The sequence below is a fragment of the Lipophrys pholis genome (assembly GCF_963383615.2).
Source record: "Lipophrys pholis genome assembly, chromosome: 13".
Classification (NCBI taxonomy): domain Eukaryota; kingdom Metazoa; phylum Chordata; class Actinopteri; order Blenniiformes; family Blenniidae; genus Lipophrys; species Lipophrys pholis.
Window position 1 is genome coordinate 1,362,718 of NC_137632.1, and position 27,949 is coordinate 1,390,666.

A 27,949-nucleotide genomic window follows, 5' to 3' on the forward strand; every position below is an offset into this window, starting at 1 on the left:
GTCATTTAACAGGTTTCTGAAGTAGATAGATATTCGTGCTCAGAGTAGCTAGTGTTTGCTAATCTTATTTTAAAAGGCAACTTGCGGACTTCCTGTCTGATTTAGGTCAGGGGTCCCAGCATGTGATTTGTAGGGCTCCATGAGACCAATAATTGAGTTTTGGTTTGATCTCTCTACAACATTCCTACAGGCCGTGGTGGCTGTTTTGGTTTTTCTAGGTGGCGCTAGAGAGACATTTTAGCTCTGTGGGGGTTAATTTTTACATTTTCTTATAATGGTATCTAGTGTTAATGAGCGTGCCAAATTTGGTGAGCATGTCGAGGGGGGTTTATACAGATTTCTTACAAAGAACTAATAATAACAACAACAACAACAATAATAATAATAATAATAATAAACATTACAAATACAATATGTTCCAGGCCTCCCGGCCTTTCTGCTCGGTCCCTAATAATAATAAGAAACGAACGAAATACAATAAGAATCCACCAGGTCTGAGGCCGCTGGGGCCCTAACTATAGGGGCCCTAACTATAGGGGCAATAACTATAGGGGCCCTAACTATAGGGGCCCTAACTATAGGGGCCCGGCCGGAGGCCCGGTTTTTGTTCTCGGTCCCTAATAAGAAACATTACAAATACAATAGGATCCTGGCCTCCACCTCCAGGCCCAGGTCCAGGCCTCCAGGTCCAGTCCTCCAGGCCCAGGCCCAGGCCTCCAGGTCCAGGCCTCGGCCTTTCTGCTCGGTCCCTAATAAAGCTGCAAGCTCCCTCTCTAACACAGGTGTTCACCAGATCTGCTTAGCCTCTACGACACGCTGGAACGTCTCTAGACACCTTCTACATGAGCCGTTATAACTTCCTCCTCTACACTGCTACATGCAGAACTTGTAGGATTTTTCCTCTACAACCTTTACTGCTCAGATCCTCCACAGTCTACAGGACCTTTACTGCTGAGATCCTCCACAGTCTACAGGACCTCTACTGCTGAGATCCTCCACAGTCTACAGGACCTCTACTGCTGAGGTCGTCCACAGTCCGCAGGTAGGGAAGCACCGATCCACGTTTTTTCACGTCTGATCCGATCCCGATACCCGAATTTGGATATCTGCCGATATCGATACTATTCCGATACCAGAGCTGTTTGCTTTAATATTATTGTTGATTTCATATGAGGCTGTGATTAACTCCTCTTCAGTAAAGTATGAAATGTACTAATGTATACATGTATTTTCTCTAAAGGCACCTTCAGGTTAGTATCAGGACAGAAAAAGAAGCAGTACTAAGTATTTTTGTTCCATTTGGACAATGTGGGGGTCTGCGTGACGTCATCATCTCATAATAAACTAGTTCTATCTTTAGAACCTCAGAATGACTTTATTAATCTCTCGGGAAATTCTTCAGCAAGGCAGCAGCAACAGCAGTGCTTCCAGCTCGAACACAACACAAATGATTGGGACTATTTTCAGGGAGTTTAGCGTGGAGTAGGACGCAGCTTCACGGAGGTGTGAATCGCCTGCTGACAGCCTGGAGGAGCTGCTGCTCATTGTTTTGATGTCAGTGCTGTTCTCCTCCCAGAGCTGGAGTTTGAAAATGCTGATGTCTGGCTGCAGAGCGCCGCCCTGCTGGACTACGGCTTTGCTAACATCCACGTTGCTGTGTTGCTTTGTTAACATCCACATTGCTGCGTTGCTTTGCTAACATCCACGTTGCTAACATCCACATTGCTAGGTTGCTTTGCTAACATCCACGTTGCTCTGTAAATATTGCACGTTGTGTTGCTTTGCAAACATCCACGTTGCCACATTGCTTTGTAAATATTGCACGTTGCTGTGTTGCTTTGCAAACATCCACGTTGCTGTGTTGCTCTGTAAATATTGCACGTTGTTGTGTTGCTTTGCAAACATCCATGTTGCTGCATTGCTTTGCTAACATCCATGTTGCTGTGTTGCTCTGTAAATATTGCACGTTGTGTTGCTTTGCAAACATCCACATTGCTTTGTAAATATTGCACGTTGCTGTGTTGCTTTGCAAACATCCACGTTGCGGCATTACTTTGCTAACATCCATGTTGCTGCGTTGCTTTGTAAACATCCACGTTGCTGTGTTGCTTTGCAAACATCCACGTTGCCGTGTTGCTTTGCAAACATCCATGTTGCTGCGTTGCTTTGCTAACATCCACGTTGCTGTGTTGCTCTGTAAATATTGTACGTTGTTGTGTTGCTTTGTAAACATCCACGTTGCTGTGTTGCTTTGTAAATATTGCACGTTGCTGTGTTGCTTTGCAAACATCCACGTTGCCACGTTGCTTTGCTAACATCCACGTTGCTGTGTTACTTTGCTAACATCCACGTTGCCACGTTGCTTTGTAAATATTGCACGTTGCTATGCAAACATCCACGTTGCGGCATTGCTTTGCTAACATCCACGTTGCCGCGTTGCTTTGTAAACATCCACGTTGCTGTGCAAACATCCACGTTGCCGCGTTGCTTTGCAAATATCAACGTTGCTTTGCTAAGATCCACGTTGCTGTGTTGCTCTGTAAATATTGCACGTTGTGTTGCTTTGCAAACATCCACGTTGCTTTGTAAATATTGCACGTTGCTGTGTTGCTTTGCAAACATCCACGTTGACGTGTTGCTTTGCAAACATCCATGTTGCTGCGTTGCTTTGCTAACATCCACGTTGCTGTGTTGCTCTGTAAATATTGTAAGTTGTTGTGTTGCTTTGTAAACATCCACGTTGCCACATTGCTTTGTAAATATTGCACGTTGCTGTGTTGCTTTGCTAACATCCACGTTGCCGCGTTGCTTTGCTAATATCCACGTTGCCGCGTTGCTTTGCTAACATCCACGTTGCTGTGTTACTTTGCTAACATCCACGTTGCCACGTTGCTTTGTAAATATTGCACGTTGCTGTGCAAACATCCACGTTGCGGCATTGCTTTGCTAACATCCACGTTGCCGCGTTGCTTTGTAACGATCCACGTTGCTGTGCAAACATCCACGTTGCCGTGTTGCTTTGCAATTATCCACGTTGCTTTGCTAAGATCCATGTTGCTGTGTTTCTCTGTAAATATTGCACATTGTTGTTTTGATTTGCAAACATCCATGTTGCCACGTTGCTTTGTAAATATTGCACGTTGCTTTGCAAACATCCACGTTGCCGCGTTGCTTTGCAAATATCCACGTTGCTTTGCTAAGATCCACGTTGCTGTGTTGCTCTGTAAATATTGCACATTGTTGTGTTGCTTTGCAAACATCCACATTGCCATGTTGCTTTGTAAATATTGCACGTTGCTGTGTTGCTTTGCTAACATCCACATTGCCTCATTGCTTTGTAAGTATTGCACGTTGCTGGGTTGCTTTGCAAACATCCACGTTGCTGTGTTGCTCTGTAAATATTGCACATTCCTGTGTTGCTTTACTATCATCCACGTTGCTGTGTTGCTTTGCAAACATCCATGTTGCTTTGCAAACATCCACGTTGCTGTGTTGCTTTGCTAACATCCACATTGCCTCATTGCTTTGTAAGTATTGCACGTTGCTGGGTTGCTTTGCAAACATCCACGTTGCTGTGTTGCTCTGTAAATATTGCACATTGCTGTGTTGCTTTACTATCATCCACGTTGCTGTGTTGCTTTGCAAACATCCATGTTGCTTTGCAAACATCCACGTTGCTGTGTTGCTTTGTTAACATCCACGTTGCTGCGTTGCTTTGCTAACATCCACATTGCTTTGCCAACATCCACGTTGCTGTGTTGCTCTGTAAATATTGCACATTGCTGTGTTGCTTTGCTATCATCCACGTTGCTGTGTTGCTTTGCAAACATCCATGTTGCCGTGTTGCTTTGCAAACATCCACGTTACTGTGTTGCTTTGCTAACATCCACGTTGCTGTGTTGCTTTGTGGTGTTTTGAGTGTAAAATGCGTCCAAACAGCAACATGTTGCCATAAAACGTTGGATAGCACAGTGCTACTTCCCTATCCTGCTCGCTGGCTGCAAACTGTGGACTGGATTTCCTGACTCATTCCTCCTGGTCTCATTGAGACCCGCCTCCCTTCAGGAAATCCAGTCCACAGTTTGCAGCCAGCGAGCAGAGCAGCAGCAGGGAAACACTGTGGATCATTTCAGCACCATGAAGCAGACCAGGATCATGGATCAGAAATCTCTGATCTGGGAATGTTGGTATTGGAACCCGATATCGATACTGGATTGGATCGGCCCCATCTCTACCTGAAGGACCTCGACCTGCTGAGGTCCTTCAGTCTGCAGGACCTCTGGGGGAAATTGTTGAGAGGGTGAGTTTTACTGCTGATGGTGTGTTGTTGCAATAGCAGCAGCAACACACCTTTAACACACCTGAGCATCTTGGTGGTTCATCAGCACGTTCAGCAGAGCCTGAGAAGCAGCAGCAGCATTACAATGTTGAAGAGGAGACATGGAGCCTCCAGGACTCCAGGAGTCTCACACCCCGGGGCTAAAGGGTTAAAACGGGTGTTGCCTGGCTGAGCACAGGTGAACAGTCACAAGACTCAGTGGTGTCGTCTTACCGGATGCTTCTTCCACAGGGGACATGTGGTCCAGCCATTCCCTGAATCATCTGAGCTCAAACCTTCTCCAGAGACCATGTTCAACTAAAAGTGGTTTTTCTACCTGAGTTTATTCTTTATTACAGGATGGAGCACAATGGTTTTTAGGTGTAGCATAAAACACACACACACACACACACACACACACACACACACACACACACACACACACACACACACACACACACACACACACACACACACACACACACACACACACACACACACACACACACACACACACACACACACACACACACACACACACACACACACACACACACACACTAAATGAAGCTGCATGTGAATGTTCAGAGAGCGAAGCTTCTGGGTCGTCTGCTGGAGTGAAGACGGACACTGGTCAGAGCAGTGAAGTCCTCAGTGGTCCAGTCAGGCCGTCTCCTCAGCAGGAAGCAGGAAGGACACCACGGTGCAGTGCTCCTCAGAGAGGCTGAACACCAGCTGGGGGTCACCAGGCTGCAGCGGCTGCAGGAAGTCCTGCAGGAGGAGACACAACATGTCAAAGAGAGCTCGGCATGTTCACACCTACACACTGACTTCTAGAGCAGAACATAGTTACACCTACACACTGACTTCTAGAGCAGAACATGTTCACACCTACACACTGACTTCTAGAGCAGAACATGTTCACACCTACACACTGACTTCTAGAGCAGAAGATGTTCACACCTACACACTGACTTCTAGAGCAGAACATGTTCACACCTACACAGTGACTTCTAGAGCAGAACATGTTCACACCTACACACTGACTTGCGTTCGATACAGTCGACCAGTCGACCATGAAATCCTCCTGTATCGCCTTGAAAATCTGGTTGGCATTCGGGGATGTGCCTTAAAATGGTTCAGATCCTATTTAACAGGGAGGAGTTTCTGTGTTAAAGTTGGGGATTGTGTTTCCTCCACAGCCCCCCTGTCGTATGGAGTACCGCAAGGGTCCATCCTTGGTCCTCTCCTGTTTTCACTGTACCTGCTCCCGCTAGGATCTGTTCTCCGTAGATTTGGGGTGTCATTTCACTTGTATGCTGATGACAGCCAAATCTATGTGCCCCTGAAGCGTGAGAATGCTTTCAGTGCCACTCAACTTTTGGAGTGTATTGAAGCAATCAAATCCTGGATGTCTGCTAACTTTTTACATTTTAATGACAGAAAGACTGAAGTCCTCCTAGTGGGGCCGAGCGCTTCTGGTACTGCCGCCCCAGTGAACCTAGGATCGCTGACACAGTTTGTCAAACCAACTGTTTCTAATCTGGGAGTAAAGATGGATCAACATTTTAAATTTGACAAACAGATCAGTGCTGTGGTGAAGGCCAGTTTTTTCCACCTGAGGCAACTCGCAAAGATAAAATCCTCACTTTCAAAACATCATTTTGAAATACTGATTCATGCTTTTGTCACAACCCGGCTGGACTATTGCAACGCCCTGTACACCGGCATCAGTCAGTCCTTACTGACCCGCCTGCAGCTGGTTCAGAACGCTGCAGCGCGCCTCTTGACTGGCTCACAAAAATATGATCATATTTCACCCGTCCTCTCTTCTCTGCACTGGCTCCCAGTGCAATTTAGAATTGATTTTCAAATTCTGTTATTTGTTTTTAAATGTCTTAATGACCTTGCCCCTCGTTACCTGTCCGACCTGCTTGTGTCGTACTCCCCAGCACGTTCACTCAGGTCAGCTGATCAAGCGTTGCTTTCGGTCCCCCAGACGCATCGCAAACTCAGAGGAGACCGAGTGTTTTCTGTGGTTGGTCCCAAACTGTGGAATGAGCTTCCTCTGTTCATTAGACAGGCTGACTCCCTTCATGTTTTTAAATCACATCTTAAAACACGCATGTTCTCTTTGGCTTTTAACCAGTGTTGAAGTTGACTTTTACTGCTCAAAGTGTATTCTGTGCTGCCACTGTATTGTTGCATTTATAATTGTATTTTTATATTGTTGTACAGCACTTTGGTCAACTGAGTTGTTTTTAATAGTGCTTTATAAATACATTGGATTGGATTGGATTGGATTGGACTTCTAGAGCAGAAGATGTTCACACCTACACACTGACTTCTAGAGCAGGACATGTTCACACCTACACAGTGACTTCTAGAGCAGGACATGTTCACACCTACACACTGACTTCTAGAGCAGAACATGTTCACACCTACACAGTGACTTCTAGAGCAGGACATGTTCACACCTACACACTGACTTCTAGAGCAGAACATGTTCACACCTACACACTGACTTCTAGAGCAGAACATGTTCACACCTACACACTGACTTCTAGAGCAGCAGGTTAATGGTTCAGTGGTCTCACTGGTCTATAGAACATCAGAATGAAGCTATTAAACATTTTTTAATATTAATAATCATCTAAAAGGTGAACAAGACATTTTATATCAAACAAAGTGTTGTAGTGAGACAAGTGATATAACAGTGTTGATAGTGATAATACAGTGATAATAGTGACACCACAGTGATGATAGTGACACTACAGTGATGATAGTGACACTACAGTGATGATAGTAAAACTACAGTGATATTAGTGACACTACAGTGATGAGAGTAACACTACAGTGATGATAGTGAAACTAGCGCACAGGGATGACTGGGCCTTTACGCATTACTCTAACACTGGTGACCAATGTGAGCATGCTGCAATGTTGCAGTGCAAATGTAGTATTTAATAGTCCACAATGTACTATTTGGTAGTACACACTGCAGTATTTTGTAGTACATAGTGCAGTAATTACTAGTCCACAATGCAGCATTTAGTAATCAACTATATATATTTATGTGTTATGTGTTATGGGTTATGTGTTTATGTGCAGGAGTCTACTTCTAAATGTCTATGTGGTCTGTCTTCTTCTGTGTTTTTGTTGTGTTTGGTGAGTCACAGCGCCCCTACAGGCCTGGCATGTGTACTACATGCCCTGAAGCCTCGTGTTGAGCCGTGTTCATAGTGAGGTGTGGACGGTTTGTTGGGAGAAGGACAGGGAGAACAAAGATTGTTTTATTATTGTGTGGATGTTCCTCAGTTTACAAGAACAACTAAAGAAAAAGCAAACTCTCCACTTCAAAATAAAGGTTTTTAAAATAAAGGATTTTAAAATAAAGGATTATAAAATAAAGGATCAGTCCCCACAGGGGAGCGATATGGTGAAACAAGAACCCAGAAGGTTCCTCTAGTTTGAAGGGAGGCTGGGATATTCTGAATAAGTTTTTGAGAGTACTATGTTCAGAATACTTTAGTCAAACAGGTTTTACCACTTTGAAGTAGAATGAAGTGTTTATAATTCACATTGAAATGTAAATGTTTAGTGACATTCAGGTCAAACCTCTCATACTGCTTTAAGGTAAACTGGAATTTAATACACAAAGAAGTTACATTGGAGCCTGAGAGTGTTTATGTTTAACATTTATTTATTTATTTTTATTATTGTATTTGCACTTTTTTAGGACTTATTTTCAACCCAACCAGTCAAAGACACTTTGAAGTGGAATTGGTTTTACTGAATACTGTTTATGTTGTAGTTTTTTATACTTTATATGTTAGTCAAACCGGGGTTTTAGAATTGACCCACTCTGGGACCCGTGTAAAAAAAAAACGTCTCCGGGCTCCTAACCACCACCTCATGTGGATGAGAGGCCAGAAACAGCTGGTTTAGGTTAACCGGGTTCCTGGTGTGGACGTCCCATGAGCGTACACTTTTTAGATGTCTTATCAGATTAGTTGTGTTAAACGAAGCTCTGGTGCTCCACCTCTCAGGACTGTGGTCCTACTACCCGACCCCACCACAGCACCGTGACCCCACCGCAACGGCACGGCCCTTAAACTCCAGACTGAGATTGGTTCATCATCAGACCAACGCTCATCATAGACTTTTCTTAGTATTTGTACTTCTCTGGCCTGTCTGCCACTCTCTCTCTCCCTCTTCTATTCCTCTCTCTCCCTGTCCTATCCCATGTACTTCTCCCCCCAACCGGTCAAGGCGGATGGCCGCCCTTCCAGAGTCTAGGGTCCGCCCCACGCTTTCTTTCTGAAGAGCTCCCTCTTCAGGAAGAAGAAAACTCCTGCGAGGGAGTTTTTCCTGGTTCCCACTGTTCCATCTGCTGCTTTGGAAGGTTTAGTTGGGTTCTGTTGTTCTCCATCATTGTAAGAGGCTTTGAGATGTTTGTTGATGTGATTTAGCGCTTTACAAATAAAATTGAATTGAATTGAAGCTCTGGTGCTCCACCTCTCAGGACTGTGGTGAAGCTCTGGTGCTCCACCTCTCAGGACTGTGGTGAAGCTCTGGTGCTCCACCTCTCAGGACTGGTTTGGTTATCAACCTTAAAATCCCTCCAGACTGCTGGTTGATCCTCTCAATGGCTTCAGGCTGCTCACCTCAGTTTACGGCAGGTGGCACACGGGGCTCGCTTTACGGCAGCTGACGGGAAAAGTTTTTTTGGTTTTTTTAGATCGGAAGGGTGATCGGCTGGATTTACCGATTCCCGATCAGTCACAAATCACCAATATCGGCCCCGATCCGATATCTACCGATCTGATCAGGACATCCCCAGTATTTAGTAGTCCAAAATGCAGTATTTAGTATTTCACAATGCAGTATTTAGTAGTTTACAATGCAGTATTTAGTAGTCCACAATGCAGTATTTAGTCGTCCACAATGCAGTATTTAGTCGTCCACAATGCAGTATTTAGTCGTCCACAATGTAGTATTTAGTAGTCCACAATATACCATTTTCAGAATTTTCCCTAAGGAGCCTTCCCCCTGTCCACCCTTGCTGTGTGTGTGTTTCTCAGTGTCTCCTCACCTCTGGGATTTGATACGGAGGCTTCAGGCAGTGCTTCATGTGCCCACGATGGAAGATTAGGACGTACGCAGTCACAGGGACGACCAGCACCAACAGGACCACCACCACCGCCGCTACCACCACTGCATGTGTAGAGGCTGCACACGCAAACACACAGTCAATACAGAGGGGCTGTAGTGGCCGCTTCACGTTAAGTACATAGCGGGGCGGGAGGGTACAGTAAGGCAAAGCACACCCAGGTCCAACTCAGTCACATGGTCCCACCACAGAAAGAACGGTTAAAATGTAGGCGGGGTTGTGAACCACCCAGGGATGTAACATCATTACGCAACAATAATGGAGCAAAGAATGTGGAATTGTGGCCGCAGCTCCCTGCAGCTGGATCCACAGCTAAGCGGCCGTCCGAAGCTGAGCTGTGGCTCTGGCTGCGCCACATTTCAATAAATCCAGTCAACAGAACCACCAGTGTGTGCAAAGCGGCGTATCTGACCAATATGGCCTGAGAGTGCCGACCGTCACTATGTGTGGAGGAACGATGCTTCATGTTGATGCTCACAGCCACAGAGAGCCGCAAATGCTCTCTTAACGCCAAATAATAGTGACCTACACAACAACTAAAGGACATTGAAAGCCACACCACTCACACTCGTGGTTCTAAAAACCCAATCTCCCGCATATATCTGTCGTTTTAATAATATGTAACGTCACGGAGCTGATCGCTGCAATGCATTATGGGAGTTTCTGTTTATCGTGTTTTAGATGTAATTATTGGGGATATATTAGGTTTGTAGTGTTGCTAATGGTTGTGTTGTGTTTTTGTTGCTGAGTTCATGTAGTTAGTTAGTTCATCTAGTTTAGTTTAGTTTATTAGTTGTAAGTTGGCAACTGGGAGTGAAGAAGGTTTTGTGTGTAGTATCCTCCTGCCATGATGTTCTTGTTGGTTTTTAGCGTCAAAATAAAAGCCTATGCCATATACAGCAGGCATAAAAGATAAGCTCAACTTCCTGAGTTCTCCTTTTACATGACTCACCACAAATTTAAAGCAGCAGTGAATTTGTTTAATTCTATCTCCTCTAAAAAAGTACAGTACCTTCTGTGCATTAAGCCTCTGGATCTTACTAGGTTGATGACTTTCAATACAACAGACATCACGTTGTCGAACTCAGACCATTTGCTTCAATCAATAGCAGTCGCCTTTCTTTCAGTGCTCCATCATGGCATTTGGAGACGGTATAAAGTCTGATTGGATGTTCATTACACGCCGTGCTGTTGGCTTTCTTCAAATTACCTCCAGATAACCAAACAGAAACCCTGATCATTGCCCCTGATAAAAAGATTCTCCTAATTAAAAGCCAGCTTGGTGCCCTGGGCTCCACTGTGAGAACCAGCCTTAGAAACCTCAGGGTTAGTTCTTTGGAGGACCACTCTAGACAACTGACCAAAAACTGCTTTTACCACCTGAGGAATCTCTCTAAAGTAGGAGGGTGCTGTCAGAACCAGACCTTGAAATGATGCTTCATTTCGTCTCACCTTGACTACTGCGGTTCCATTTCCCCTTGCTTCAATAAGACTGTCCTCGGCAGACTTCAAGTCACACAAAATTCAGTTGCGAGACTTTTGACAGGTTCACCCAAACAGCCCACATCACCCCCATTTCATCAAATCTTCATTGGCTCCCAGTCAAAGTTAGAATCAACTTTAAACTTTTAATTCTCACTTTCCAGGCGTTGCACTGTCAGGCCTCAGACATTAGGACAGGCTGAGTCCCTACACCTCAGGGTCACCCTCCCATCTTCAGGACAGGGTCTCCTGAAGGTCCCAAAGACCCTTGAAAACCCAGGGGGACCGGTCCTTTTAGCCTGTAGCCCCTCCCCCCAGGGAGACAAGTCCTATCAGGCTGTAGCCCCTCCCCCCAGGGGGACCAGTCCTTTCAGGCTGTAGCTCCACCCCCCAGGGAGACCAGTCCTTTCAGGCTGTAGCTCCACCCCCCAGGGAGACAAGTCCTATCAGGCTGTAGCCCCTCCCCCCAGGGGGACCAGTCCTATCAGGCTGTAGCCCCTCCCCCCAGGGAGACAAGTCCTATCAGGCTGTAGCCCCTCCCCCCAGGAAGACCAGTCCTTTCAGGCTGTAGCCCCTCCCCCCAGGGGGACCAGTCCTTTCAGGCTGTAGCCCCGAGGCTATGAACGACTTGCCCCTGTCCAGTGTTGGGAAAGTTCAGTTTCTACATGAACTAGTTCAAAGTTCAGTTCACAAATTTTAAAATGAACTAGTTCAGTTCATAGTTCATAATTCACAGTTCCAAAAAATGAACTAGTTCATAGTTCTTTTTCCAACATGTTGGTGTGAGCTGTTGCCCTCAGAATACTGGCATTTCCCTATTGTTGCCCCCATTCAGTCCTCACTCGGGGCAGCTGCAGCTCCACACCCGACAGTACCCAGATAGCAAAAGGCTTTAATTCAATGTTGGATTTTGGTCAGATTGGTTATTTTTGGTTGAGGTTGAAAAAGCTATGTTGATTCAATATTTAATTAGTTACCATTTCAGCAAATGAAAAAACTGTTCTTGAATTAATTTAGTATAGATGTTGCATTTTCAATGTTGAATTTCCCTACATTGATTTGACATGGTTTCAATGTGGGGTGCTGATATTATAAAACAATTATTAATTATTATGATTATTATTACTTAAATGACCTAAAAGGCCTAGAAATGCCGCAGAGACAAACGGAGGACAAATTCTGAAACTTTGACTCACTTGGTACAACTGACATGAATTTGACATCTGGTCCCTCCAAGAAGTGCCTTAAAGGAGACATATCATGCCTTTAAATCCTTCCTTTTTACATATAAATCATACAGTTGTGGTCTATATAAAGCGGAACTGCAATGCTTGGGTCTGAATTCCTCATTATTAGAGCTCCACAGGCCCCTTTTCAACCCCTTTTCTGATGTGCTTCTGAGAGCAACTCGTTTTGGGGCGGTCTCTTCAAATGCAAATGAGACACTTCATACCCCGCCTCCTCTCCAGGTTGCAGAGGTGACACTCGGTTCAACTCCACGCTGTTCGGCCATCTTTGTAGTTTGATAGAACAGATACAATTATCTAGCGGCACAGAAACTTTATATTCACACATTATTTACAAAATGTCAACAAGGGAAGATTTGTCCATCCAGCCATACATGTTGGAGCCAGAGTCGGACCCGGCGGAGCGAGATGAAAATGACCATGATGCACCTGCAGAACAACGTCTTCATATGGATGTAACGCAATGGTGTGTTACTATATTTACACTAACTTCTCCATCCATGCCCACTACTACAATACTGCCTGTATTACAACGACTATTTAACACAGAAGTTACATTATAATCTAAAACGAGCACACAGCGCTAACATATGAAGACGGTGCAACTGCTAATGCTAACAAAACAATGACAGGGACGTCTTATCATCACACTTTTTAGTGTTATATACAGCTGACCGAAGTGCTCTGTTCGTCGTCTCCATAGATAGAAGGAACTGACCGCTCAATCAGACCAAGTCTTTCGGCAAATCCTTCTTTATACTGGCGGAGGTTGCTGAAGCAGTCGTCCTTAAAGTGATTCGCGCACACAAAAATGACCTTACCCACAGATGTGGGTACATTTCTGTGAAAAATAAAACTCAACCAGGCACTTCGAAAAGGTTCTGATGCTGGGAGACGGTGTAACGAAGCTTGTGGGTTACTACATCCAACAACCGAACATTTCGACTTATCCTCTCGTAACTTCGGTTGGACTACAAAATCGCAGCGAGAAACAAAAATGGCGGATTGCTCGAAGTGTCGATGTCCTAATTTGGCAGTTCCGCTGCGAATACTGTGACGTCATTGTTCAAAAAACGTAATAGAGAATAGAAAAATTTAAACCGATCGCAAAATATGACCAAAACAGAATATAAAGATATCAACGGAGCACCTGAAGAGACTACTTTGAACTTTTCTGTACTTCTAAACACTCTAAATATACAACAAAATGCATTTAAGGGCTAAAAAAGTGGATTTAGCATGATATGTCCCCTTTAAAAGCAAGGTCAAAGTTCACAAGGTTAAACTTTGATATATGATATATTTTGCAAATATTGCTATCATTCTACTCAAATTAGAGTGTCATTATATTTTTATATTGTGCATTGCGTCATAGTCATAAGGAGCTGGAAACTTAATCCATATTTGATTAGATATGGTTCATGTCAACAAAGCCTTAAATATGCATTGGAAATAGTCTATATTCTATAGCGGTTCCGGAGTTATAGTATGGCATTAATTGATATAACAACTTAATATAGACTGTATAATTAACATACTCAGATAAACCATGCATTTGATCCATGTTCCAGAAATATTTTTGTGATTTGTCTTATATGTCCAGATTATGATATGAGGTGATAATTGAAACACTCCAAAAATAGGATGTTGCTGTATGCTAATATATAATATGTCCCCATACTGGAGTCATATTTGACCAAATATGGGATATCATCGTCTGTGTCACCATTTCCTGTGCACGGCGGCGTCATGGCTAACGAGAGCCGCCCTAAAAAGATTGACGATGACATACGCTCACCTCTTGGAATTAAATCGGCGCTATGGAAGTATTTGGAATTTTGCCAGGAAGCTGGTTGAACAGACAAAGATCATGCTATATGCAAACAATGCGGGCTCATCCCCCATTCTGGCTCCGCCGGAACCGTGCCTGATGTCTCGTCAGCGAGCGATGCGGAAGAAACACTCGGGGTAGAGAGTCTCTTTAATGACGCTGAACACTGAAGAGTAGAGGCTTTTGTTTTGACGTATACAAATCAACAGGAACACCATGGCAGGAGGCCCCCCCCACACAGAACCCTCCTCACTCCTGGTTACCCACCCACAACTAATAAACCTAACTAAATTAACTACATGAACTCAGCAACAAAAACACAACATAACCATACACACTCTGCAAACCTAATAGAACCCCAACATTATCTAAAACACGACTAACAGAAACTCCCATGATGCACTGCAGCAACCAGCTCTGTGATCACGACAATATTTCATTTGTAGATATGAGATCTCAGATGAATACTGTTTACAATGTTCATATAATGCCTGATACCTGAAAGACCTTAGAAATAAAACAGCCAAATCATATTTCAGTTGTTTTTTGTGAGTTGATATGAATGTAAATGATTGTGTGATATGGGCAGATGATATCACATCATATCCATCGCAGGCTTGTGAATCAAATGTAATCGAAATCGTAATTTGACAGACTGTGATATCGGCAAACATCGTATCGTCATCCAAACATATTACCAAACGTGGTATCTTAATGAAGCTGGTGATTTACACCTCTACGACGAAGGCTGGCGGGCGGGAGCTGGCTGAGTGGCAACGTCGGAGGTCCACCCCCCTCACGGGCCGCACTAATATTATACTTTCATATCAAGGTGGGGGCCACAAAATATCATCTTGCGGGCCGTACTTGGCCCGCGGGCCGTGAGTTTCAGACCCCTGCTTTATGGCCACTTCGGGGCTCCGGACTGAAGCAAAACGGACGTGAAAAAACCCCATTAGAGCGACGAGGAGATGTGATGTCTTCTGGCCCTTTGGTGGATCCGAGGTTCAGGTCAGACTAGATGGAGCGACCCGGACCAAACCACTGTTACAGTCCCTCTCCTTGTTCCTGCCGGCGCCACATTGGCGAAATCAGTGACGTACCACGTTTTGGAGTGACGCAATGACGTGGCTCTCACGGGCTCCCTGACAATGGAAACACAACCGCTTCTTTGGCGGTGCCCATTCAAGAACTGGCCCTGGCACCGGCCCTGATCTAGCTCCTGGTTCTTTTTGGTGGAAAAGCCCTGATGGAGACCTGCCTCCTTTCACATTCCACATTTTGCCGCCAGCGAGCAGAGCAGCTGGCACGAAAACACTTGTGGAGTCATTTCCGCAACAGCTAAGCACAGACGAGGCTCGAAAATTGGAAATCTCCGCAAGTTGGATCGGAAATTTCCGATTACGCCCCGTCCCTAGTCAGTGACCGCTTCATGTTGGTGCTTCCGCTCCATGTCGGTGCTTCATGTCGGTGCTTCATGTCAGCGACCGCTTCATGTCAGTGCTTCATGTCGGTGCTTAATGTCGGTGCTTCATGTCAGCGACCGCTTCATGTCGGTGCTTCTGCTTCATGTCGGTGACCGCCTCATGTCAGTGCTTCGTGTCAGTGACCGCCTCATGTCAGTGACCACTTCAAGTCAGTGCTTCATGTCAGTGCCTCAAGTCAGTGCTTCAAGTCAGTGCTTCATGTCAGTGCTTCAAGTCAGTGCCTCATGTCAGCGACCGCTTCATGTCGGTGCTTCATGTCAGCGACCGCTTCATGTCGGTGCTTCCGCTTCATGTCGGTGACCGCCTCATGTCGGTGCTTCATGTCAGTGCTTCATGTGAGCGACCGCTTCATGTTGGTGCTTCCGCTTCATGTCGGTGCTTCATGTCAGTGCTTCAAGTCAGTGCTTCATGTCAGCGACCGCTTCATGTCGGTGCTTCATGTCAGTGCTTCATGTCAGCGATCGCTTCATGTCGGTGCTTCCGCTTCATGTCGGTGACCGCCTCATGTCGGTGCTTCATGTCAGCGACCGCTTCATGTCAGTGCTTCATGTCAGCGACCGCTTCATGTCAGTGCTTCATGTCAGCGACCGCTTCATGTCAGTGCTTCATGTCAGCGACCGCTTCATGTCAGTGCTTCATGTCAGCGACCGCTTCATGTCAGTGCTTCATGTCAGCGACCGCTTCATGTCGGTGCTTCCGCTTCATGTCGGTGACCGCCTCATGTCGGTGCTTCATGTCAGCGACCGCTTCATGTCAGTGCTTCATGTCAGCGACCGCTTCATGTCGGTGCTTCCGCTTCATGTCGGTGACCGCCTCATGTCAGTGCTTCATGTGAGTGACCGCTTCTTGTTAGTGACTTCCTCACCGCGCTCTGGGATGAGCTCACACTGGACACAGCTGGGCAGGCCCACAGACTTGTTGAAGATGATGTACTCCACCCTTGCACAGTAGCGCCGGCCATCCTCCAGACCGTCCACGGTCCACGATGAAGCAGAACTGATGTGGTCCTGAGGAGAGGACCATCATATCAATCAATACACAGTGGTGTTGCCAAAGTTAACACCTGGTACAGCTGGTACAAGGCATGTCAAATATATTTATAGAGCAACAACTGGGCCATTCACAGTGCTTTACAAGGAAATAAAAGAAAAGAAAGAAATACAGAAAGGCTTACAAAGAAATAAAAGAAATGTATTAATTAGGGACGTCCCAATCACACTTTTTTGCCCCCGATACCAATCCGATTTTTCAGAATTGAGTATCGGCCGATACCAATACTTCCCAATCTGATACTCACATTGTTATTGCAAATATACTCAATAGTCTATTTTTGGAGCGACTAAGACGTCTGAAGCTAAAAGCACTATTGGCAGAAGCTTTGTTTACCTAGAAATTATTGTAAAACTCACTTATTGAATCAAGATTCTTCTCTTTCTCTTTAGTTGTTGTTGTAAACTGAGGAACATCCACACAATGATAACACAATCTTTGTTCTCCCAACAAACCGTCCACACCTCACTATGAACACGGCTCAACCCGAGGCTTCAGGGCATGTAGTACACATGCCAGGCCTTTAGGGGCACTGTGACTCACCAAACACAACAAAAAAGCAGAAGAAGACAGACCACATAGAAATTTAGAAGTAGACTCCTGCACATAAACACATAAACCACTATATATAACTCTAGTTTTATAGGTCTATGGCCCCGCTCCGCCTGCTTCCGGCTTCCACCGGAGCTTCTAGTCCCTGATTGTTCTGGTTATTAGGGGACGTTGCGGACCAAGCCTTTTTATTTTTTTTAGATCGGTGGGGTGATCGGCCGGATTTGCCGATCACTCACAAATCACTAATATCGGCCCCGATCAGATATCTACCGATCGGATCGGGACATCCCTAGTATTAATAAAATAAATACATTAAAGCTTTAAAAGAAATGAAAGAAATACATTAAAACAAGTAATAAAGAATCTCAATCTCCAGATCTTGAAGTATTCTTGAAGTGTTTCCCACACCCACTGGTCATACAGTCACTTTGGGACCACATAGAGCAGGGCTATTCTATTAAAACTTCACTCGGGCTGGATTTTCAGACTAAGGACACGAGCTGGGCCGGACATTTCTAGCAGACAGTAAGCAAAGTTAACCATTTAAAATAAACACAAATAGAAAAGATAACGGACACGCTGGATGTTTCTTAACGTATTGCCACATCCAAAAGGACATAAACACAAAAGAAGAGCAGTACTTAAACTAAACCTGTGCTGAAATACTGTTTCTTTAAATTTTACATTTCAAACAAAAACACAAAACACATTTTGATGCAGTACAATACCTGCAAGTTAAGGTGCGTGTGAACATAAAACAAAGTGCAGATCAGAAACAACATCTTTGGTTTTGGTCGCATCTGAAAGTGAATAAAAAAGTAACTTGCTTACCAACAACTTTTCAGAACTTGAGGTATTTTTCTTCTCTTGAAATAACAAAAGAGAGTTTATCCCCATCTATATTTGTACAATGTCAACCCTGCGAATGTTGGAAGTGTCAGACAGGAGTACCTGTTTGATAGCATATGTCACACTAACTTTATCGTCAGTTAAGACTTCATCCACGACAGCCAACATGCAGTCCTACACAGTTTCTGAGTCTGAACAGCCTCGTTTTCTTTGCCAGGATCCATGAGACACGAAGGGAAGCTGCTGTGGCCGTTTCCTGAGCTGTGCAAGTCTGCTTCATTGTAGTACAGCTCCGGTTGTAAGACGCAGTCAAACTCTGAATTTTAGCCGCCCTCTCACAAGATCCCTCGAGAAAGTTTGTCAGAAACGCGGCGTGTTTCTCAGTGTGGTGTCTGCGTACATTATAGTCTCTCAGCATTGCGACACACTCGTTGCAGAGTAAACACATTGGTTTGGCGTTCGGACTTGGTGGTAAAATAAATAAATACTTGCCTGTCTGTGTGTTATTGAAAAGGTGCTTTTTAGACAGCTGAATGCTTTTCTGGCTCAAAACAAGGAGCTGAATGTTTTTCCACTCTGGATTGAGGTCAGAGCACTGAAACACTCGGATTAAAGTGCTGGAGGAGGTCTCCATGAGCAGGGACACGTCCACTGTCTCACTTTGACTCTGACTGGGTCTTAGTGCTGCTTTGGACACAGTTGGACACAACGTCCTGCTGGACCCACTGGAACAATGGTTGGAACTTCTGGCTCTGCACTCAGTGGCTTTAAATCCTCCTGGCAAGATGGCCGCTATTCTGTGTCAGCAGCTGATTGTGAACGTGAGCAAATCACTTGTGGGGTTCCTCAGGGCTCCATCCTTGGGCCCTTTTAGTGAACATCTCTGTGCTCCCACTGGCTCAGATCATGGAACATTACAACATCTCTTCTCAGAATGACCAGACCACACTCAGCTCTATATCTCAGTGTCAGTGAATGACCACGCCCCCTGATACCGGCTGAGGAAATGAAGGAGTGATGAGTCAGCACTTTTTACAACTCAACCCAGAGAAAACTCAGCTCATTGTTTTTGGCCCCAAAGAAGAAAGGTTAAAGGTCAGTGCTCATCTTGACTCCAGGTCACTCAGGACATCAAATCAGGCAGAAATCTGGGTGGAGTTCTGGACTCCACCCTGAAATTCTACAGCCACATTAAGACAAGAACCACATCAGCTTCCGACCATCTGAACAATGTTGAAGAATCAAAGGATTTCTGAGCAACAAGATTCTGAGAAACTTCTTCTTTCATTTTCACTGGGTTGATTATTGTAACGGAGTGTTTACAGGCCTCAGGACACAATCTGTCAGACAACTACAGCTGATCCAGAATGCTGCAGCCAGAGTCCTCACCAACACAAAGAGGGTGGAGCTCATTACACCTGTGTGACTAGCGGAACAAATCAGAGCTGGGCCGGGGGCGGGGCACATGACCGGGCCCTTTAAAGCCAAATAATAAAGCTCCTCATAACATCAGTTTACAACATACACATGCCTGCAACAGGGGGCTTACAAGCTTCAGCACCACGAAGAGCAACTATATCACTTTGAAGTCCATCAAACGGACATGAAGTAGAACAAACCATCAGAACAACAAAAACTAAAAAAATTTAGTAGGCTACTACATCACTGCACAAAAAATTGCAGGGAAGGAACGGAGCGGTTCGGAGCGGCACGACAAAGCAGATCCTGACCGAAATTTGTGTCGCATTTCTACCGCAGAGGGGAGGGTTAAAATGTTGTCGGGTTTAGAGCTCCGCAGATATGTGACATTGCAACAGTAATCTCATCCGGGGCTACATGTCTGGACCTTATGAATCCTCTGTTGTTTACATAGCTACTCCTCTTTTTACTAGTTGTTTAGTTATTTTAGTTTTAGATTTTGCAGCCACAGAGCTGCAGCTGCAACTTCCGTGTTGGTTCCGAGAGAGTGAACGTCACTCCAGCTTTGTGACACCGGACCCACTCCGGTGGCCGGTCGGTGCCGGTGTTGTGCCTCTGGTTGTGACGGCTGCTACTTCTGCATGGAGGCTGAGATGGCAGACGCGATGCCAGGACAGACACCGGGGCTCGGTAGCGCATCGATTACGGCCATAGCGTCTGCTCCAGAGTCCAGGTCTTCGTCCTGCTTCGTGTCTGCTCTTTCGGGACCAACATGAAAGTTACGCAGCAAAAACTAAACAAAAAAACAAACCAGTGCAAAGCTGAATATGTTAACAACAGAGGATTCATACAGCCGACATATTCAAATATTGAGGGCGATATGAGCTCCTCCGGGCCCAGACCGGAGAGGCCCGCCCTCCCCAGCCCGGAACCGGGGGAGGGGCCCAACTCCGCCAGGTTCAACGCTCTGAACCGGGCCCCTCCCGAAGCGCCGCCCCTGACCTGTACTCCAATCCCTGCACTGGCTGCCTGTGTGCCAAAGGATGGACTTAAGAATGGTCCTTCTGCTCTAGAAAGCTTTGAAGGGTCTCGGCCTAAATCATCTCAGATTGACTTGTAGAACATCAAAGCTCCAGACCTCTGAGGTCATCAGGAAGAGGTTGATTCACTGTTCCTACAGTCAGAAGAAACAAGGTGAAGCAGCTTTTAGTTCCTACCTCCTCACCTGTGGAACAAACTTCCTGAACACCTGAAGACTGCTGACACACACACTTCTTTTAAATCAGGACTTAAAACATTCCTAGATGCACAGGCTTTAGAATAAACAATAGACTTTATTTAATAAATCTCTTACCTTATTTATTATACTTTTCTTCATTATTTGTGGTAATGCATTTCATTCATTTCTTCAAAAGCTTTAATGTATTTATTTTATTCTGTATTTCTTAAATTTCTTTGTAAAGCTCTGTGAATTGCCTTGTGTTTGAATGGTGCTCTAAATAAATTTGCCTTTGCCTGTCAAGAAAAGCTCAATATAAAACCAAAGCATTATTATTATTATTAATACAAATATGTTATAATTACTTTCAAATGACACTAAATGGATTTCACTTATATAGCGCTTATAAGCTTTTCATCTGCTTGACATAGTCACATTCACCCATTCACACACATGTTCACACACCAATGGGGGCGGCCGTCATGCAAGACGCCTAATCCATCCGCTTGAAGCAGGTTGGGGTTCAGTGTGTTGCTCAAAGACATGTAGACAGGCCGAGATGGGAATCCAACCTGCAACCTTGCGATTGTGATTGTGCGATTGTGCATAGACCTTGTTTAAATGACCGAGCCACAGATCAAATCTTCCATTTTGGAAGTAACTTGAACACAATTGATGTCAGGACTCACCTGGAGCGGCACCCCCTCCTGGCCAAAGTAAATCCTGTGGGTGGCATGTGCAGCATATTCCTGAAACAGACTGTGGTCATTCGTCAGGTGAACCGTTAGGGAGCCGGGCCGGGCGCTCAGCCTCACCGCCGGTGTGCAGGAGTCACCTGTGCAGCACAGGAAATGGAGAGAGAAGTGTTCAGCCTGAGCTCGCTCAGAGATCCACTGACAGCAACAGACAGAAGAGAGCAGGAGGGAAGCCTGTCAGCTCCTGCTCGCTGTGCGTCCACTCAGCGTCTGTATGGATGAAATGCAGATGATGGCGGAGTGAATGGTCGGAAGGAGCAGTCACATTCTAACAAACACTTTGTTCCTGTCCATCCATTGACACCAGCAGAAACATCACTGACTGTATGTATAGCGCTTCCCAGAGAGACACTGGGAACAGCGTCCCAGTGTCTGTCTCTGGGACACTGGGAACAGCTCCAGTCAGAGTAGAGACCGACACTGGGAACAGCTCTGATCCTCTTTCATAACGCTGGACTTTTGGCAGCAGTGCTGGAGAATCTTCAGCACAGCACGTGAACGTATGCATAATAATAACTAATTCACTGCATGAATGAACAGGATGATGCTTGACAATAACCTGAGAATGATGGATGAAGGAATGAAAGACAAGCGAATGACAACGAAAGGCGGCCTGCCACTCCAAAATGAATGTAGAGGAAACACTGAAATCAGAACCATCAAGGCTACATCCTTTCTCGGAAGAGAATAAAACGTTCTTCCACCTTCAAATGTCCCATGCTTGATGTTCTTTGCAAAATGCAAGCAGTTAATTTTGTCTCTTTGACTGGCGATCTGTCCAAGGTGTACCCTGTCCTTGCCCACAGCAGGCTGGGATCGCTTGTAGCGCCCAATGACTCTGAACTGGATCAGCGGATGGATGGATGGATGGATGGATGGATGAATGGATGGATGGCTGGCTGGCTGGCTGGCTGGCTGGTGCCGGTCAGATTTTTGGGTTGACCAGTTGACTTTTTGGTTCAATAACCTTCAGGATCTTTTAAGAAATTCATAGTGACTGTCTCACCGCATCCAGCCTCAGCATCAGGGCATATTGTGCTTCTGCCACTCAACAATCATACTACATTCAAAACCAGTGCTTTCTTCCTCGGCCATCAGGAGGCGCCAACAGTGTGAAGACTTGACAGCAGTTGTTCAAAACTGGGTTACTTTAACCACTGGTTAAGCCCTAACCGCCAGTTAAATCCTTAACCCGCTGTTAGTTAACCGACCGTTAAATCTTTGTTGTTTAAAACATGGTTAGTCATCCCATTAGTTAATGTCGCAGTCAAAGTTAACTGTGAGGTTAACAACAGTGGTTAAAGTCCCTGACGCCGCTCCACTCAAGGCTCCGCTCAAGGCTCCGCCCACTTTCAAGTCTCCGTGCTTCCGTGTTTTGTCTTAAACATTGTGGTGGAGGCAGCGCAGTGTTTTTATCTGCTCTATTAAACTACCATAGAACATGACAAACTACCAGGATATTAAAGTAGATGAAGAAAACTGAGCTGGATGATCAGAGGCTTCATGTTGCCTCATCTTTTTTTTAATTTTGACCCAAGAGGATGATATAGAAAGTGGACTGAGTGGCCATAGAGGAAAATAATAATAATGTGTGGAAACAAGATAATAAGTCCATCCATCTTCTCCCTCTTATCTGTTTCCGGGTTGCGGGGGTGGCAGTCTGAGCACTGTTACCCAGATCACATAGCACCCATTAAGAACCTTCCCTTGCAGGTGATGAGCCCACAGGAAAGATAATAAGTCGTTACCTCAAGTTAATAAAGCGAGGGAACCAGATCATTTAATCTCTGGCCGCGAGATTCTTTACTTGTGGCCAAGAAAGGAGAGGTCTGTATGAGGCAGCAGGGGGCGCTCCGCTATGAGACGCTCCACACAACGTCTTTATAATGAAGCCAGACCTTTGGTTCATCAGGAACTACTAAACAAACTACAAACTACTGGAAATGAAAGCTTTGATTTCTTTGCCATGAAATGAGCCTTTTAATGGCTTCATGTGAAAGAGAACTTTTATTGTTGATCAGCGTTTGGTTATATAGGTTGCCATGGAAACAGCTGTAGAGCAGCGTTCTATCATTCTACACCTCCATTCCTCCATGTTGAAGCTTTTGATTCAGACACGTCCAGAAATAAAGTGAAAGGAGCAGAAAGTCACTATGGAATGTTGGAATGGTGAAAAATAAGACCCAGACTCATTTATTTAGAGTAAATAGGGAATACGTGATTCAGAGCTGCTGAGAATGAGATCTTCTCTTTCTGGACCAAGGTGAGTTTAACACGTCTGTATTTCACATGCTTTAGTTAGAAAACACCAAGATCTAATGTGCTCCACATTATTTGATCTAAAAGCTCCAGAACAGCAAATATGACGGGATGGAGGCGACATTGGTGAAATAATATAATACGAGGGAACGAGATATTAACTCGGTGTATCGAGTTATAAATCTGAGATTACTAATTATCATCTAATTTCCACACGTTACGTACAATTATATACATAGAAATTTATAAATAATAGTAATATATATATATATATATATATATATTTATTATTAATTTTCTTTTTCTACGTCCACTCCGGGGCTCCATAGAGGCGTAACTCTTCATTCCAGTATCGACTCTATCAAAGTTCAGTCCTCGCTTCACCCTGTCCTTCCTTTGTTCAACTGGCATCATGAACGCAGCTCTGCCAGTGAACGCCATGGTGAGGTTTAACCACTGGTAAACAGTTAGTGGAGGTCCGGAGGGGCGTTAACTTTAACGTCAAGATAACACCTGGTTAAAGTTAACCCAGTTTTGAACAACCGGGCCCTGGAATTTTCTATGCAGATTTGGGCTTTTAAAGGCTGTGGTCTTAAACTTTTGATCAGCTGATGAACAGCCTGTTTCACCCAAATTGTTGTTTTCAATATATTGCCTGCTTGAAATTTATTGTCTCTTGCTCCCATTTCTTCTGGTGTATATTGAAGCTTTACTGAAAACGTCCTGAAGATCCGAAAGCACAAATTCTGAATTGTGGCTCTGTCTGTGAAACATGTAATATTTAGCCTTGCTTCCACCGCATAATATGTGCCAGTACGGCACGGCAGGCTATGGTACATTATGGCACAGTACAATACGGTACGCTACGTTACAGTACGGTACACTACATTACGACACGTTACGGCACTGGATGTTCTCTTGCAGCTTGTTCAGCAGCCGCCCAGCACACGCCTTGGTTGTGGTGAGGATGGTCATATTATCCATGAAGGCCCTGATGGGAGGAAGACGAAGACCAGATTTGAGCCTCTGGCCTCCTACTACCCACCGAGAGGCCCGGGTGATGACCTCCATAGCCATTGTGAAGGCTAGAGGTGAGTTGGTACATCCTGCCATTATCCCTATTTCTAGTCGTTGCCATGCTGTAGTCAGTTGTCAGGCATATCTATAGGTCCTGAAAATAGGATTTGATGAGGCAGGTGATTGGTTCTGGAATGCTAAAATAGTCGAATGCCATCCAGAGGAGATTGTGTGTGCCATACCATACAGTGTGTTGGAACCAAGGCTTTAGTCCCAGACATCAGATATGTGATGAGATGTAAATGTCATCACATTTCTGAGGACTGGGAGTTGATATTCCATGTACTGCAGAGGACAGTCATCTCGGGAAACACACTGCAGAGTTATTGAAAACTGCACTGGAGGAGTGGGAGGTAGCAGGCAGATAGCCGGCCATAGTTACAGACATGGCCTCCAATGTGAGCAGTGCAGCTCGACGGTATGTTGCATATTAAGCACCTAACCGAGCCTCGTATCTATGGAATTATTTTTCTGCCACAATCCTGCGCGTGCAATGTGAAATTTTGAGCACAGAAAAGAAAACTTGAGCAAAGGAAAACTTAGTTTGAGCAAACAACTGCAGTTTTACGTTTCTTCTGGATTACAACACATTTTCGGCATATCCTTTGACGGTCTGGGGAGCGCCGCCACGACTGGACCAGACCTCAGGACTCTTTTGGTAGCCCCACCTGCAAGAGTGAAAATCACTCCGACTCTTGACAAGACCCACTGGCGTGCAGAATCTCCCCAGGACTCCCTGGGCAGAGCTGGAAAACACTGGTGAGTTCTATCTGTCATCTTGGTGGAGATCTAGACCACTGGTGACATTGTAGACCTAACACTTAGTAATCCCAACACACACACACACACACACACACACACACACACACACACACACACACACACACACACACACACACACACACACACACACACACACACACACACACACACACACACACACACACACACACACACACACACACACACACACACACACACACACACACACACACACACACACACACACACACACACACACACACACACACACACACACACACACACACACACACACACACACACCCCTCATGAGAGGTGTTGCTTGTTTTCTACCATCATTCGTTCAATTCTCAAAACCATGTTCCTCTTTTGTTGTTGCCTCTTTGTTAATTCATGTTCCTGCTTCATGTTACTGTCTAGATAGAGCTGCTCAGGCTGGTTAATCTAGAAAATCATGTTACGGTCTAAATAGAGCTGCTCAGGCTGGTTTAATCAAGAAAATCATGTTACTGTCTAGATAGGGCTGCTCAGGCTGGTTTAATCATATAACAGTTGGAAAGTATTTGGATCAGTATGATAACTGCAAATAATATTTATAGCACCTACAAGAGTATTGCATGTTGTCCCCCACCCATCCCTCCTCTCTCCCCTCAATCTTCTCTTCTCTTCTCTCTGAGCGTTCCCCCCCGGTCGTGTACAGCAGCCATGCCAACTTCTAATAAAGCAGCAACAGGAGGAGACTCCAGGTCTCTTCCTGTTCAAGAGCAAAAACGATCCACTTCTGCTTAACCTGCTCATCCTGGTTTCATTATATGTTCTTGAAGAACCAGATCATACATGTTTAATCCATAAAAAACAGAGTTTTATGTATCATGTCCTGTACGACTCCCTGAAAACAGATCCACGTATGCAGCATGTGTTCTGAGGTGAAGTTCACTCACCATGAACGCTGCAGGCCTGGCCTGGTTTGGAGGTCAGCTCCTGTCTCTGGGCTTGCACTCGCAGCTTGACACAGCCGTGCTCTCTGGTGAAGCCCACGTCACACCAAAGTGAAGGAGTGTGATTACAAGCTGGCACAACTTCCCATTCATCTTCATCAGTGGGTCTTTTAAAGCTGAGGGCAAAGAGCAGATCTTTTACTCTCTCTCTCTCTCTCTCTCTCTCTCTCTCTCTCTCTCATATCTGGTCTACTCTTCCACTACTCACAGTACAGTGTTTCCTCTAACATTTATTTATTTATTTATTTTTTCCCAGCAGCGGGGGTGTCATTTAGAATTGTGATCCCATGGTAAAGTGACCCCCGGGTCACTTTCCTATATGGATTTGTGATCCGTGGAAAAATGACCCGCACCATTGTATTTTGTCCCCTAATATGAAACTTTAACTTTTGCTAATAATGTTGTAATGTAGATATTTAATACAAACATTACTTGTTACATGTCACTGCTTTTGTGTATTATTTTATCTTTCCTTTCATATATACAATTTCTAAATAAGCCACTACTAAATCACATCACATACACAGAAATGAAGCTTACAAGTCTGTGAATACAAAATAGAGAGGTACAAACTTTAATTAATTCCTAAAATCAGATTTCAAGACTAAACAATGCTAAAGGTATATTACACATGTGAGAGGTAAATATTTTTAGAACTCAATAGGAGACATAGGTCAATTATATAGAACATTGACCCAAGCTTATGTTAACGTCATATCATCGATTTTCTGAGTGTGTATGTAAGGTGTAGAGACATAGGTCATTTTCCATGGGGATCACTTTTCTATCCGACAGGGACAGGCGCTCCCATGGGGGGCTTCGAATGGAGCTTCGACGACTGGAGGCTCACTGCCTAAAATGGAGCTGCTGCTCCTTAAACTGTCTTTAGCAGCTGCCTGCGTCCCTGCCCCCCATTTGGAGGACCCAACCCAGTGAGTGCAGGACTCTGCTGTGAAGGTGGAGACTTGCAGCGGTGGTGTAGTTGCATCAATTAAAGAAAAGAAAAAAAGATGTAATGTAGAGGAAACACTGTAGTACTGCTTGATTTTATGTGAATCTGTACTTGGTAGTACAGACGGAATTCAGTCGGTGCCTATTAAGCCGCAGTCCCACATGACGGTTTTGGGGTGGGATTTTGTGACTGACAAAAGTTGTGGATGGTTTCTGTCCTCTGTTTAGGTACCTAGCACTGAGCCGTCTGCTGATTGGTATTGACAATCATCACTCTTGACTTGCTCGAGATATTTAAATATTTCATCGGCCGTAAACCCTCCCATCATTGTTCACATACGCCGCTTTGCACTCACGGGTTGTTTTGTTAGCTCTTTTTATTGAAACGTCGGCGCTCCACAGCACCGCGGTCTTTCAACCAGGTGCAGACGCTCTTCTCAGTATCAGGAGAGGAAGAGATTCAGGCCACATCCACACAAGCCAAAACGATCGCTTTTCTCGCCGGGGTTCTCAAATT

At 44.9% G+C, this 27,949-nt stretch overlaps 1 protein-coding gene across 2 annotated transcripts in view; it reads right to left on the reverse strand.

Annotated features, from left to right (window-relative positions):
- Positions 1–4,633: 4,633 nt before the first annotated feature.
- The window catches only part of ifngr2 (interferon gamma receptor 2), a 29,130-nt gene continuing 5,814 nt past the window's right edge, over positions 4,634–27,949 (reverse strand). The window contains exons 3-7 of one of the 2 annotated variants that reach the window (XM_080478738.1): positions 26,425–26,597; positions 21,320–21,465; positions 16,404–16,545; positions 9,414–9,550; positions 4,634–5,089 (exon numbers count right to left, since the gene is read on the reverse strand). In XM_080478738.1, the coding sequence (XP_080334864.1) occupies positions 4,982–5,089; positions 9,414–9,550; positions 16,404–16,545; positions 21,320–21,465; positions 26,425–26,597 (706 nt within the window). In that variant the 3' untranslated portion in view covers positions 4,634–4,981. The remainder of the gene's footprint in view (positions 5,090–9,413; positions 9,551–16,403; positions 16,546–21,319; positions 21,466–26,424; positions 26,598–27,949) is intronic. The other variant, XM_080478739.1, reaches the window with a different exon arrangement.